At 42.9% G+C, this 15104-nt stretch overlaps 1 protein-coding gene across 4 annotated transcripts in view; it reads right to left on the reverse strand.

Annotated features, from left to right (window-relative positions):
* Nucleotides 1–15104, reverse strand: part of DNAH10 (dynein axonemal heavy chain 10) — a 141147-nt gene that overhangs the window by 88884 nt on the left and 37159 nt on the right. For all 4 annotated transcript variants that reach the window (XM_049865944.1, XM_049865945.1, XM_049865947.1 and 1 more), the window contains 7 exons: nucleotides 13373–13580; nucleotides 9657–9813; nucleotides 5540–6016; nucleotides 5272–5430; nucleotides 2689–2805; nucleotides 2505–2607; nucleotides 1062–1240 (listed from right to left, as the gene is read on the reverse strand). In XM_049865944.1, the coding sequence (XP_049721901.1) occupies nucleotides 1062–1240; nucleotides 2505–2607; nucleotides 2689–2805; nucleotides 5272–5430; nucleotides 5540–6016; nucleotides 9657–9813; nucleotides 13373–13580 (1400 nt within the window). The remainder of the gene's footprint in view (nucleotides 1–1061; nucleotides 1241–2504; nucleotides 2608–2688; nucleotides 2806–5271; nucleotides 5431–5539; nucleotides 6017–9656; nucleotides 9814–13372; nucleotides 13581–15104) is intronic.

The following is a 15104-nucleotide window of genomic DNA, read 5'->3' on the forward strand; positions in this document are numbered from 1 at the left end:
CCTGATTAAGGCACCCACAACAATCTCAACGTCACAAAAGGAGGACTGATTACAAGGATCTAAAACCAAAACCAAAACAATTCGAACTCAGTTTAAGCCCTCACAAAAATAATGCTGCGTCTGAAGATGTGTGGAGTACAAAATTATGTCTTCCCTTCCTTACAAGAAAAGTGAAATTTATGAAATCAGGTGCTGTGAATCAGGAAATCACTTGGGTCTGGAACTCTATCATCCAGGCTCTGTCTTAACATGTTTCTCGTTCCTGAGAAAAGAAGCTGCGGTTACCAAATATTCACCACACTGACAGAGAGCCTGTGTCCTGGCCACCACGCTAGGCCACCAAGGATGATTAAAGCATGATCCTGACTGACGACCATAAAGAAAAGACTTCCTTTGTTGTGTTTTCCTGAGATTTAAAGTAAAAAGGGAAGTATTTTCTTGCCGTAAAGTTCACCGTTTTGGGCCGTTTGCTTTGACAACCTGTAACATCTTGGCTTGATAGAATTATTTAAAGTCATGAAATACATTTTTTCAGGAAATTGTATTAATGAAATATATGCATCGTATTTTATTTATTTAAGGTGTAAATGAAATCACGATGTATTTCCATTTTGCATTCCTCTCCCTTTCTTTGGGCTGCACGGTCCTTGGTACATTTCATTTCTATCACATTATCAGAGTGGTATGGTTATTTGTTCATGTTAGTCTCTCCTGGCAGCTTTGGGAGGGCAGGAATGGGCTGACAGGAGTCCCTTCTGGACCCTCCACTCCAACCTGCAGGAAGCCAGGCTAAAAAGAACTAAACAAATGGATAGATGAATGAATGAATGAGCACATGAGTTTGCACGTAGAACATATGCTAAAGAGAGGCGCCCAAGAGACACGCTTTGCGCTATTTTTACTTTCCACTTCCGACTAAACAGCTCACCTCACACCCTGACCAAGTCCCCATCTCCAAGGTGAGTCTCTCTGAAATCAGATCCCAGTTCTTTGTGATGGGGCCTCAGAGGCCAAGGGCCTGATCGAGTCTTGCACCCTCGAGGCCTTCGGCAGGCGCTCACCTTCAGTCCCTGGAAGAGCTCATAGATCATCTTCAACCCACTCATCTCCTTCTGGACTTGGAGCAGCTCTGGGTACATCGTAATGGGGAGATCGAAGAGCTTCTCAGCATTCGCCAGGTCCTGTCGGTTCTTCTCATGCCTTGTCAGCTCTCTTTCGAAAATGGCTAAAAGATCTATTCCTAATAAAAAACTAAGTGTGTAAGGTATACCAATTTGAATAAGGAGCCGTGAATCACGTACATAACTTATCACCTCATTCACATCCAGCCACCTGGAAAGGCAAATTTAGAATCATCAGATGTTCCCATCTTCAGTCTAACTAAAACCAAAGGGCCACTGACATCAGCTCGCTCCTCCCATTAGAAAGTTCTGCCTCCTTAGCCATGTCCCTCTAAGTGGGTCCCAACCTTCACTGCACATCAGAATCGCAACAGGAGCTTTTCAAACTCTTGATACCCAGATCCCCCTCCAGGCCAATGGAATCAGATCCTCTGATTCCCAAGGGGAATCCACTGTGCAGACAAGGTTAAGGACCACTGCCCCATCCTATATTCCAACCCTGCTTCCCTACCTTCTGACGGTGGCATTCAAGGTGCTAGGATACAGCTGCAGCTGCCACTATCTCGGGCTACATGCTCATCACTGTGCCAACGTGCCCAGACCCACTTCATCCTGCCTGTGAACTGACTCCATCCTCTTACTGGGTACCTTCGAACCCTTCTATTTTGAACAAATGGCCTACGCTATTTCCCACTCTCATTAGATGATAGCTGGTTTGTACCCCAAATCATCAGAATTCTCCACATACTTCCTAGTTGCCATTTTTAAAATGCCAGCCACCCTGTATTATTTTCATTGAGTGCCAATTACGCACCAGTCCCTGTGCTAAGGAGTAGAGTTTGCATACTGTTAGAGAGGGAAAATGGAGAATGGCCACCATATTGGAGGGTGCCACCACTTACTGTGTAACTATTGAGTGTTTGGGAATATGCTGAGCACTTTTTCACGTGCCATCTCATTGGTCCTCATTTTGCAAAATGGGAGCTTAGGACTGTTATACCCACTTTGCAGAGGTGTTAGTGCTTGAAGTGTAGGGGAGAAGATGAAGTGGTCAAGGATCTAAGTTCAAAAAGTAATACAGGAGCCAGGCAGTGGGGAAGTTGGAAGGAGAAGAGGTTGCCTTTAGGAAGGAGGACACCTGAGCCACAGCAGCAGTCTCTGTATTCCCTAGAGCACATTTCTCCATGTCTCCATGCAGCAGGAATTCAGTTGCCAATGAACTGAATTGGTCTAGCTTTTTGTATATGTAGCCACTAAAACTACCCAAGAAATGAGGAAAGAAAAAAATAGATACTTAAATGATAGCATTATTACTACTTCCTACAAAATTCTTAGCCAAAACATACTCAGATATTTCAGTAAGACCGATAGGAATATTCTTACCTTTATCAAGATCCGCACCAACAGAACCAGGGCCTTCAGCATAAAAACGACTTGCAAATTTCTGCATCTGCTGCCTGAAGTTTAAAATTTCCGCTCGAGTGATCTGAGAAAAGCAGGGGCGCTTAGTTTAGCCCAGTGACCATTTTTCAACATCTTCACTCAGGAAATGAAATCTAAAGGGTACCTCTGTGAAGGTTCTCTTTATGCCCCCAAGGGCATGTTCCACGTTCACTGAGTCACTGAACAGAGCTGACCACATGCTCTCGATCTTTCCAACGAGTTCTCTCTCTGCATCGCTCGGCTAACAAAGAACGGGATAAACAACACGTGATCAGCAATTTGGAAGGGAAGTTTCAGGTCAAAAGCTACTGCCCAAGAACTTCTGCTCTGGCAACGCCAAACAGGTTATGGATCTAAATGTGAAAAGCAAAACTATAATGCTTTTAGAAGATAATAAAAAACAATTCTTTATGAACTCGAAGTAGGGTAAGATTTTTTTTACATGTGACACGAAAGGGATTAACCAAACAGGGAACGAGAGATAAATCTGAATACATTAAACTTAAGCCCAGCTACCAAATGGTCAACGATGGCTTTTCTAAAGCAAAGCTGAAGGGGTAAGGGCACAGGGAAACCAGATCACTGGAAGCAAAATATCCAGAAGGGAATTAAGGAGAAAGTTAAAACACTGTGAAAAATGTGGCCAATGTCTCTGAACTATTTGGGTAGTGGGAACCTAATTCGCAGTATAAACTTTCACCAAAAACACAATAAAATATTTATTTAAAAAAAATTTAAGAGCCCCTGAGTAGGTGGCATTTATGTTCTTGAACACAGGACACCGGGGACATCTCCCTCAGTTAAGCAGATGCGTCCTCTCCTCTGCTTTGCTCCTCTGGTTTCTATCACAGAAATGATAGGAGAATCACTGCATTCGAGGGTTTTGCACCAAGGGTACCATGTATCATAAAAAGAATCAGTTGGAAAAACAAACTTGGGGGGAGAAACAAACAGGTGTCATAAGTCTGGATTTGCTTAAAATTTTAATTTCAGCAGTTACGTCGTTCGACTGCTTTGAGCACTGTTCTGAGCAGTAGACCAGACTAAGAGCTAGAAATCTTCTCATCGGAAAAATGCACAGTACACAATATTTGGCATACAATTTCAGGGAGAACCACTCCCCCCAAAAAACCAAACCCACTGCCATCGACTTCATTCTGACTCATGGCAACCCCACGAGTTCCGTAGGGTGTTCTTGCCTGTGATCTTAACGAAAGCAGATTGCTGGGCCTTCCTACCACCAGGAGGGTTCCAACCACCAACCTTTAGGTTAGTAGTCCAGGGCAAACCATTTGTACCACCTACCTTAAAGAAAGGCAGAGTAATTACTATCTTCTACCAGTTCCTTTTTTTAATTTTTCATTGTGCATCAGGTGAAAGCTTACATAGCAAATGAGTTTCCCATTCGACAGTTCGTATACAAAGCGCTCCATGACGTTGGTTCCATTCCCCGCAGTGTGCCTGCCCTCCTCACATTGCTGTCCTAGGTTCGTTTCCTTTCATCCTGAACTCTTACCCCTTCCTGCCTTCTCATTATTGCTTTTGGGCAAACGTTGCCCTTTTTGATCTTGTATAATAGATTATTCTAAGGAACACGTTCCTCTCGAGTGTTGCTGTTTATGTTATGGGCCTGTCTGTGGTTTGCCTGATGGGTAGTAATGGATTCAATTCGAGTTCTGAAGGGTGTCTTAGGGCTATAGTTTCAAGAGTTCCTTTAGTCTCTATCAGACCAGTAAGTCTGGTCTTTTTTGTGCTGTGGTCGTCCTACCAGTTTCTTTTACCATCTTCTATCTCTCCTTTTCCTTCTTTTTCTTCTAATAATAATTACCATCATTGTAAGAACTTTTTATTTGTTAAAGGAAATTAGCCCACAAAAAGAAAAGAAAGGAAGAGGGAGAACTGAAACAGTGTACTGTCACAGACTAATGTACAAAAAGTACTATTTGAGCCATGCAAAATCAGTAAATAATCTCTAAGTGTTCATTATTCTAAATAACTGGGGTTGCTTTACCTGTAAAATTTAGTTTTTAAAGTTGCTTATTTAGAAATAAATCTATGGCAGTATATTTGAAAAGTATCTCTGAAAATGGTCTTGGTATTCAACTGAAAAAAAAAACAAAGGAATTATCAATCTTCCCCCGTCTTGGAGCTTCTCAGTGCAGGCACCCGGGGTCCAAAGGACGTGCTCTGCTCCTGGCACTACTCTCTCGGTGGTATCATGTTCCTCTGTGTCTCTGCTGACATCTCTCTTTTATATCTCAAAAGAGATTGACCTAAGACGCAACCTAATCTTGCAGATGGAGTCCTGCTTCATTAACGTAACTGCCACTAATCCCACCTCATTAATATCACAGAGGTAGGATTTACAACACATAGGAAAATCACATCAGCTCACAAAATGGTGGACAATCACCCAATACTCGGAATCACGGCCTAGCCAAGTTGACACATACTTTGCGGGGACACAATTCAATCCATAGCAGTTGGTGAAGCAGAGGATCAGCAAAAACAAGGGAAATCCTCTGTGAGATGGATTGACACAATACCCACAACAACGAGCTCAAACAAAGCAAAGATCATGGAGATGGTATGGGACTGGGAAATATTTTGTTCTGTTGTACAGAAGGTCACTATAAGTCAGAGCCAAGTTGAAAGCAAATAACAACATTCAATTCAACTTCCAAAAGCTTAAGAGAAGTTCACTTACGTAGATGTTGTACATTGCCAAGGTACGGTATCGCTCCTGGACATCCCTGTACCTGAGTTCCATGACTAAAGATTTACTTCTAATTTCTGCAATTGTTGCAAGGACAAACTTGAGATCTTCAAGGGTAGTGGGGCTCTTCTTAAGGTTTTTGGCCAAGAACTATAAAAGAAAGTTCAAAAGACACTATGTAAATGTAGAAGACACACAACCATATGAAGACCAGACCTTGGTGAAAAGTAATTCTAAATGAAACCCAGCGGTCAAGTACCTCAATCTCTTCGTTAAGATTGCTGAGCTCCTCCTTAGCGGATTCATTGAGAAGTTTCCCAAGAGAAACCACCCAGGACTTGGCATTTTCCTGCACGGTGTGCGCCAGGGGCCCCAGCTGAAGCCTAATGCAGTGCTCGTCCTTAATTAAAGGGTGACGCATGACCTCGTAGGCAATCTTAGAATAGAACTGCAACTTTTCATCGTATGCTACGCAAGGAGGTTTCCTAGCCGCAAATTTCTCCATCACAATGGCTTTGTCCAGTTTCCAGAGAGGTCTATAGCGCTTCCATTTTTGCAAGTACTTCATCAGATTGATCAGAATTCTGTGGATATTTTGGGGGATCATAACAGCGTGTTCGATTATCTGAGGGTTCATAGAAATGTCATTGAAAAAACTTATGATGACAAGTTCCTCTTCTTCCCCTTTCTGAGGAGGGCACTCTATGCAGCTGCCATGCATCCACCGAACGAAATGCTGGAAAAGTAAGAATCCAGGGAAAATACAATAGGTTAGTGTCTGTTTTGCCTTCTACGTATACGCTAGCATTTAGTAGTAAGTCTTACTAGTAACAGAAAATCACTTAATTATTAATAACTGTGCTAGACTGCAAGAGGTGGAATCTGCACAACAGACGGTCCTGGACAGAGCTAGAGAAAAATATAGAACAAAATTCTATATCACACACATACAAAAAACGACCAGACTTTAATGGTCTGACAGAGACTGGAAAACCCTGAGAGTATGGCCCCCAGATACTGTTATAGCTCAGTACTGAAATCACTCCTGAGGTTCACCCTTCAGCCAAAGATTAGAAAGGCCCATGAATCAAAATGAGACTAAATGGTCACATCAGCCCAGGGACAAGCATGAGAAGGCAGGAGGGGACAGGAAAGATAGTAACGGGGAACCCACAGTTGAGAAGGGAAGAGTGGTAACATGTCATGGGGTTGGGAACCAATGTCACAAAACGGTATGTGCATTAATTGTTTAATGAGAAACTTGTTTGCTCTGTAAACCTTCGTCTAAAGCACAATAAAAATAAAAAGAGATGGAATCTACTTTCCCACCCCTGGGCTGGCCTTGCTGGCCAGCGTGGACCACTGCACTTGACCAAGGGAAGCGGCAGAAGCAGCACTGCACAAGTTCACGGGCTCAAGGGAGCATGCAGCCCCCATTCGTATGCTGTTGGAACCCTGCACCCACCATATGAATGAGCATGAGCCAGCCTACTGGATGATAATAAACCATACAGAGGGGAGCCAAGGTACCCCAGCCAACAGTCAGCCAACCATCAGACATGGGATTGAAGTCATCAGTTGCTAGAAGACCACCGACATATGAGTGAGCCCAGCCAAGACCAGAAGAACCACTTGGCAGAATGCAGCCCACAGACCATGAGCTAAGAAATAGTCGTAAGTCACAAAGATTGGAAGAGGCTTACAGTGCGATAAAAGCTAACTGCCATAATAACAACGGCCATCTATTATAGTATACATGGTTAAAACAACATAAGTTTCCCTATTTGCAGATGGGAAAACACAGAGTCAGGTGAATTGGCTACCCAGTGTCCCAGGACAAATCTGCTAATTTGACACCTCCCTGCTGTACAGTCAAGACTTTCTCTTCTTTTAATCAAGTGTAGTTCATGACAGCAAACCATCAGATGAGTTACACATAACTTCTCTGAACCACAGTTTCACCATCTATAAAATGGGGAAAACAACAACTAGTACTTCTTAGTAAACTAATACAGTGAAAACCGTGAGAGCCGGAACTCGACGGGCCTGTCTTGTTTTTCCGGGTCTCGCACGATTTCCACCTTTGACAGGGTACACTCTTACCACTCTCCTATCGCTCTCTGTTAGTGGCAAGTATTTGAGTTTTCCTTCTCTGGCAGCTTTCTGCCTTACACAGGTTCCAGCTTTCGTAGGTTTTATTGTACCAACAATAACCGCTAACATTGATTTAGAGCTACCAAATGCTGGCACCGTGTTAAGCTCTCTGCATGTTTTATATCATTTAACTCTCACAAAAAGTCTAGAAGCTGGGTAGTATTATCATCTCCATTTTATAGATGAGGTCATTAAGATGCTGATTTAAAACGTTTGCTCATTTTTTTTCAGCCATGAAAGATACATCCTGAAGGTCAAAGAGGTGTTCTAGTTTAGTTGTATTAAATTATATAATCATCAATGTTCATTTGCAGGGATTCTTTTTTTTTTTTTTGGGTGCATCTTGTGTCAATCTTTTTTTTTTTTTTTTTAGCTGTGCTTTCGATGGTGGTTTACAGGACAGATTGGATTCCAATTAAACAGTTAGTACACATATTGTTTTATGACATTGGTTAACAACCCCACGACATGTCAGCACTCTCCCTTCTTGAACTTGGATTCCCTATTACCACCTTTCCTGTCCTGGAGAATTTTTGTGAATAAAGTACATTTGCAATATTTCCCAAGAAGGCAGGTAAAAATCATTTTCATTTGAAAGAAAACATTTATGAAGGTAAAATGATACAAGTTTCACCAAAAGCTTCAAATCTACCTACCGTGGGAGGGGGAGGGGGAGTTAAAGCGAAGTGAAACGATGTGATTAATTTCCATAAAATTTTACAGATAGTCTATACTGTTTATTTACTCATTGGAAATTGTTTTGTTTTCCTTTACAAAGACTCAACGGTGTAACAACTGTGAGCTAAGAGAATTTATATAATAGAGACTTCATAAATAACTTTATTAGCACAGATTACAAAGTACGTACAATTTAGTCATTAATTCAAAGTACAGTGAAATAAAGTTCCCTATTTGTAATATCTATACTTAGTTTTATACTCAGTAACTCAAATATATGTGACTCCCTGAACCAAGCAAGTATGGACAGAGATGTTATTAGCACCGTGAGTGGGTGTGATATCCACTATCGACAAAGATGGCCCTATTTTTCCATTGTTAGCAAGGTATAAGCTTGGGGTTATTTTCCAACCAATAATCATTCAACGATATCTACTGGGCGCCAACTATGTGCTAGATACTATTCCAGGTACAGAGGACTCAAAAGTGAACAAGACACACAGGGTCCTTGTTCTATGGGACTAGCGTTCCAGTGGCATGGGACGGCCAAGAGATAGATAAGCAAATAAGTGAGAAAAGGTCAGAGAGTGATAAATACTAAAAGAGAATAGGGTGAGTGATACCATAGAGAGGAACTAGAAGGAGTCAGGTGTGAGAAGGCCTAGGGGTAGAGTGTTTCACACAGAGGTTCTCAAGGAAGAGCTAGTGTGACCTGCTGGGGACATACAAGAGGAGGGCCAATGAGGTGGGGGAGCAAGGTGGAGCATGACAGAGGTAGGAACTGAGATCAGGAAGGCAGGCAAGTGCTAGATTGTTGGGGTCCTGGCGGACAACAATAAGGTGTTTGGATTACAGTCGAAGTGAAAAGGGAAGTTATGACGAGGGGGACATGCAATAGATGGCTTGAAATGATTTATGTTCTTAAAAAGATCATTCTGATTGCTTGCTGGGGAGTGGATTGTAGGAAAACGACTGCAGTTGTCCAGGTGAGTGATGACGGTAATGTGAAACAGGACGGTAACGTGGAAAAGGAGAAAAGAGTTCAGGTCACAGGTGTGTGTCGGAGTGAGTCAACCAGACTTACTGATGGGCTGGATATGGGTGGTGAGAGAAAGGGCAATCAAGATGCCTCCCAGGTTTCTGGTTCAAATAATTTCCTGAAGTGGGGAAAACTGTGGCAGGGCTGGGTTGTAAGGAGGAAAATCAAGATTTCCATCTTGGACATGCCAAGTCTAAGCTCCAAGGGGTGACATCAAGCAGACAACTGGCCAGATAAGTGTGGCATGTGGTAGAGAGGTCTGGGCTGGAGATAGAAAGATGGCCCTCTCTGTAGAGGTGATATTAAAAGCCACGGTACCGCTTATGAATATGCAGAGAGAGAAGAAGGGGGGCCGGGATCAAGTCTCGGGCCACTACAAAATCTAGTTAGCTAGCAAAGAAGAAGCCAAGAGACTAAACGTCCGCAACAAAGAACAGAAACAGAACCTGTGTTCTAGCCCAACCTCGAGGCGCCATCTGTGAGACAGCACAGCCATTTTCTTTACCTTGGTGAACTCCACGCAGTTTCGGACACAATGAACGCACATTTTGTCAATTTCATTTGCATTGGGATGGAGGATGATCTCGGGAGCAGTCAAGATGGTTTCCGTTTGGAACAAGGGGACATTCCCAAGGATTAGAGAATTGAAAGACTGCAAATTCCTAGGAGGGGTGGAAAAAAAAAAGACTCAGTACTCACTAGTAGTGTGAAATATATTAAACAATTGATGAATTTCACTGGAGTCACAAAAATGACACTCAGAAGGCCTACTACATGGATCAACACATTATAGAGTTGAAATGAACAGTTTTGGGCAAGTTATTATGCAGTCTTTTTGTCTCGCATGCATAAAAGTAGTTCATTTCTACTTTTTGGAAGTTGAACAGCTATTAATTGGAAGATGCCAAGATAGTAATGATGTCTTCCCAGAGTTGTTCAACTCTGGTTTGAGGAAAATGGACACTCAGGTCCTTGCCTCACCTCGCCTCTACCCATCCTCTGCCTCTTCCAGGATCAGATGGTAAAGGACACTCTGGGATGAAGCATTTAATTAGCCTCCAAACCAGGCTCCCTGATTCCCTCCTGCCCCCAGCCCACTCCACGACTCCATACAGCAGTCAGGGAGCTTTTCTAAACATGTAACTGGCATCTTTCTCTCCAACTGAAAACACTCCAATAGCTTCCCACTGGTCTCAGAATAAGGTGCCAGCCCTTTGCCCTGGTGCCCCTAATCCTCTGTGATATAGCCTCTGCCTGCTTCTCCAGCATCATCTCCTACCTTCCCCCTTCACTCTCTGCACCCCTTCTCTCTGCTCCTCCCATGAGCCAAAGGCATACTTCTGGGTCTTCACACTGGCTTTCAGTTCTCCTGGAAAGTTCCTTCCCTTTTCAGCTCACTCCCTATGTTCAGGCCCCAGCTGCCATGTGGCCTTTCTTTTGTATATATATATTGTGCTTTAAGTGAAAGTTTACAAATCAAGTCAGTCTCTCAAAAACTTATACACACCTTGCTATGTACTCCTAGCTGCTCTCCCCCTAATGAGACAGCATGCTCCTCCTCTCCACCCTGTATTCTCCGTGTCCATTCAGCCAGCACCTGTCCCCTTCTGCCTTCTCAACTTCTCATCTCCCCTCCAGAAAGGAGCTGCCTACATAGTCTCATGTGTCTACTTGAGCCAAGAAACTCACCCCTCACCAGCTCCATTTTCTATCTGATAGTCCATCCAATCCCTGCCTGAAGAGTTGGCTTTGGGAATGGTTCCAATCTTGGGCTAACAGAAGGTCCCTCTAGTCTCAGTCAGACCATTAAGTCTGATCTTTTAAAGAGAATTTGAGACCTATGTCCCACTGTCCTCCTGCTCCATCAGGGATTCTCTATTGTGTTCCCTGTCAGGGCAGTCAACTGTTATTGCCGGGCACCATCTAGTTCTTCTGGTCTCAGACTGATATAGTCTCAATTTTTGTGGCCCTTTCTGTCTCTGGGGCTCATAATTACCTTGTGTCTTTGGTGTTCTTCATTCTCCTTTGCTCCAGGTGGGTTGAGACCAACTGATGCATCCTATATGGCCACTTGATAGTGTTTAAGACTCCAAGCACCCATGTGGCCCTTCTTGACCACCTGATTCCAATAGCGCCCCCCACCCCACTCTCTTCCCACACTTATCGGCTTTATTTCTTTCACGGAAATCATCATACATCTGTCTCCTTGTGCATATGTCTGTCTCCTTGTGTCTTGCCTCTCTCCCTGACTAGAATGGAAGCTTCATGAGGTGCCGTGGAGCCTGGTCTGTCCAGTGCCCTCCGGGGTCCAGTCCAGCCCCCAGCACATGGCAGGCTCTCATGCACCTTCGAATGAATAGATGGATACAGAAACTTAGGGAAAGCATGGCATTCTAGGAAGAGAAACTACAGAAAGCAGCCTCAGATCAAGGACTGCTTTTGAAGTCTAGCTAGAAGGAACAATGAGAACTAAATAAAATATATAGAGAACAGAATTTTTTTAAGGATTAACTTAGTAAAGTTTGTGAAACCAAGTCCGAAAATCAAGAAAACCAAAAGATCTTTATTTCATTTATTAATGTATTGTCCCAAAGTGGACTTTAGCAGCTCACAAGGATACCTCAACCATGCTAAGAGACACAAAAATCAAAGTGGAGTCAAATAAGAAAGGAAAGAGGCACTAACCAGAAGCAGTTTAAGAAAGTGTTACTAAAGTCAGACAAGCACCAGCACTACTTCTTACTAGCTGTGTGGCCTTGGCAAGCGACTGAACCACTCAACAGTCTGCAGTGTCTTTGTCTATAACTGTAAAGAGTATAACGCAGAGCCTGGTATGGAGTAAGATTTCTCACATATTAGCTCATATATATATGAATGCCACCCTTGATGATATAGATAAATGGTAACAGCAGTGAATTTCACAGGCAGCTTTCTAAAATGATCCTAAATACAGGCTGCCAAGTTCACATCCCAGAGCTGTTTGGGGCCACCAACACAGCGCAGGCCAGCCTCTCAGCTCCGAGCTGGTGGAGCAGAGCTACTGGCCTATAAGCTCCAGGAGCAAAGGGGCAAAGTTGGCTGGGTCTGAGGCTGGAGCCAAGCACAGTGCCTGGCACACACAACAGGCCTCTAGCAGACACACGATGGCCAATGTAGCCGGAGGTTTGCTTTAGACAATCAGGAGGGGTGCGTGGTTATAAGTCCTTCAAATTCTTCTCTCTAAATATGAGCACATGCTTCCCCTGCAGTTTCGGCAAGTAATGTTGTTGTCATTGTTAAGTGTCATCAAGTCAGTTCCAACTCATAGCAACCCTACATACAACAGAACAAAACACTGCCTGGTCCTGCACCTTCCTCATAATCACTGCTATGTTTGAGCCCATTGTTGCAGCCATTCTGTCAATCCATCTCATTGAGGGTCTTCCTCTTTCCTGCTGTCCCTCTACCAAGCATGATGTCCTTTTCCAGGGTAACATGTCCAAAGTAAGTGAGACAAAGTCTCGCCATTGTCACTTCTAAGGAGCATTCTGGCTGTACTTTTTCCAAGACAGATTTATTTGTTCTTCTGGTATTCCATGGGATATTTAATATACTACTCCAACACCATAATTCAAAGGCATCAATTCTTCTTCGGTCTTCCTTATTCGTTGTCCAGCTTTCGCATGTATGAGGTGATTGAAAACACCAAGTCTTGGGTCAGGCGCACCTTAGTCTACAAAGTGACATCTTTGCTTGTTAATGCCTTGAAGAGGTCTTTTTCAGCATATGTACCCAATGCAATACACAACACATCATTTGATTTCTTGATTGCTGCTTCCATGGGCACTGATTGTGGATACAAGTAATACGAAATCCTTGACAACTTCAATATTTTCTTCGTTTATCGTGGTGCTGCTCATTGGTCCAGTTGTGAGGATTTTTGTAAGTAATGCGTGACAGCAATTCTCTGTTGTAGTAGAACACAGGCTCATGCATGTTTTTCTGAAAGCTGAAGTGGTGAGAGTACCACTTCCTGTTCTGAACACCGAGCGGTCTAACAAGAACGTGGGCCTGAGTGGGAGGCCACTCCTCCATCCTACGAATGCCCTTCAGCCAGAAAGCAGACTTTCTGTCCACCTGATTTTTATTCTGTGTTTTGTCCCCTCTTCATTATTCATATGTGTAAAATATGTCAATCCATGCACACTGTTCCTAAAACACGCAACAAGAAGACAGACTTACTTCAGGATGAGCTTTGTCAAGGCTTCGTAAATTCTATTTTCCCAGTACTCATAGTAGGAGGCCAGCTTGGGAGCTTTGCCCGTGTTGGTGTGTATAACCAGACCCTCGGCTTTGGTCAGCAGAGGCCCAATGGCAAGATACCACCTGACCATGTGGTCCACATCTTTGGCCCTTTCTCGCTCAATGTGCTCAAAGAATTCCTTCACACCTGTGGAGGAAGATACCTGTCAGAGCAGTTTACGAACACAAGAAAGGATACCTATTCAAAAAACAGAGCATTTTTAGGGCAGTGGAGCTATTTTGTATGACATGTAACGGCAGACACATGACATTAACCCTTTGTCAAAACTCATAGGCCTGTGTATCACGAAGTGAACCCTGATGTAAACTATGGACTTTAACAATAATCTGTCAATACTGGCTCATTCATGTACCCAATCAATGTAGACTACTGTAAGATGTTAACAGGAAAAGCAATGGCAGACAGGGTATATGAGAGCTTTCTGTACTTTCTGTACAAATTTCTGTAAGCCTAAAACTGCTCTAAAATATAAAGCCTATTTTTTAAAAATCCCGAAATGAGCTGCATACCTTTGAAATACAAAAACAGCCTCTAACCCAGACCCAAAGCAGAAAATAAATCAATGCCAATAGGCCAAGACACCTAAAAAAAAAAAAAAAAGTTGCTGCAACTGACACCGAACCACAGACACTGTGTGTGTCAGAGTACATCTGCGCCCCACACCATCTCACCCCTGCAGAAATGGAACCGATTTAAAAAAAAAAAATGCTGGCAAGAATGTAGGGAGATTAGAACCCTTATCCACTGCTGATGGGACTGTAAAACAGTACAACCACTATGGAAAATGGCATGGCACGTCCTCAAAAAGCTAGAAAGTGAAATACCTTAGGATCCAGCAATCCCACTCCTAAGTATACAACCTAGAGATCTAATGTAAGATATACGAACAGACACCTGCACACCTCTGTTCACTGCAGCATTATTCACAACAGCAAAAAGACGACGGATACAACTTAAGTGCACGTCAAAGTGTGAATGGATAAACAAAACGTGGTACATACATACAATGGAATACTACTCAGCCACAAAGAATAATGAGTCCTCGAACCATCTTATAACATGGATGAATTTGGAGGACATTATGCTGAGCGAAATAAGCCAATCACAGAAAGACAAATATTGCATGATCCCATCTTTATAAGAAGAGAAAAAGGGATATACATACAGAGACCAGCACTCAGTGATTGTTACCAGGCATGGTGGGGGGAGGGAGAAGGGCTCTCAAGATAGCAGGCACTTGTTATTTATGGTGATGGGAAAGGTAGCATCGAATGTGGGTAAAGTGCACACAACCTAAGGTAAATGATGTCACTAAGAAGTGCAGAAGAGAAAAGGGTGTTTTTGGTAAAGGATATGATGAATATGTATAATTTTGCAACAACACCCAAAAAATATGTGTGTGGTTACACCAATATGTATATAGACATATATGTGTATTAATATGAATGTGTAGGTACATGTATGCACAGATAGGTATATGTACATAGAGGTATGTTGTAATGCATGTATATCTATATATATGACAAACCACACAGGAGACACAGTTACAGATACTTCTTAGATGTAACCAAATACCTCGTATGATTGGTTATCAGAGTTTGAAGGCGTAGGACTGTAGCCTCATGGGACAACTCAGTTTACTGGCATAAA

The sequence above is a fragment of the Elephas maximus genome, chromosome 22, assembly GCF_024166365.1.
Source record: "Elephas maximus indicus isolate mEleMax1 chromosome 22, mEleMax1 primary haplotype, whole genome shotgun sequence".
In the NCBI taxonomy this organism is placed as follows: Eukaryota; Metazoa; Chordata; class Mammalia; order Proboscidea; family Elephantidae; genus Elephas; species Elephas maximus.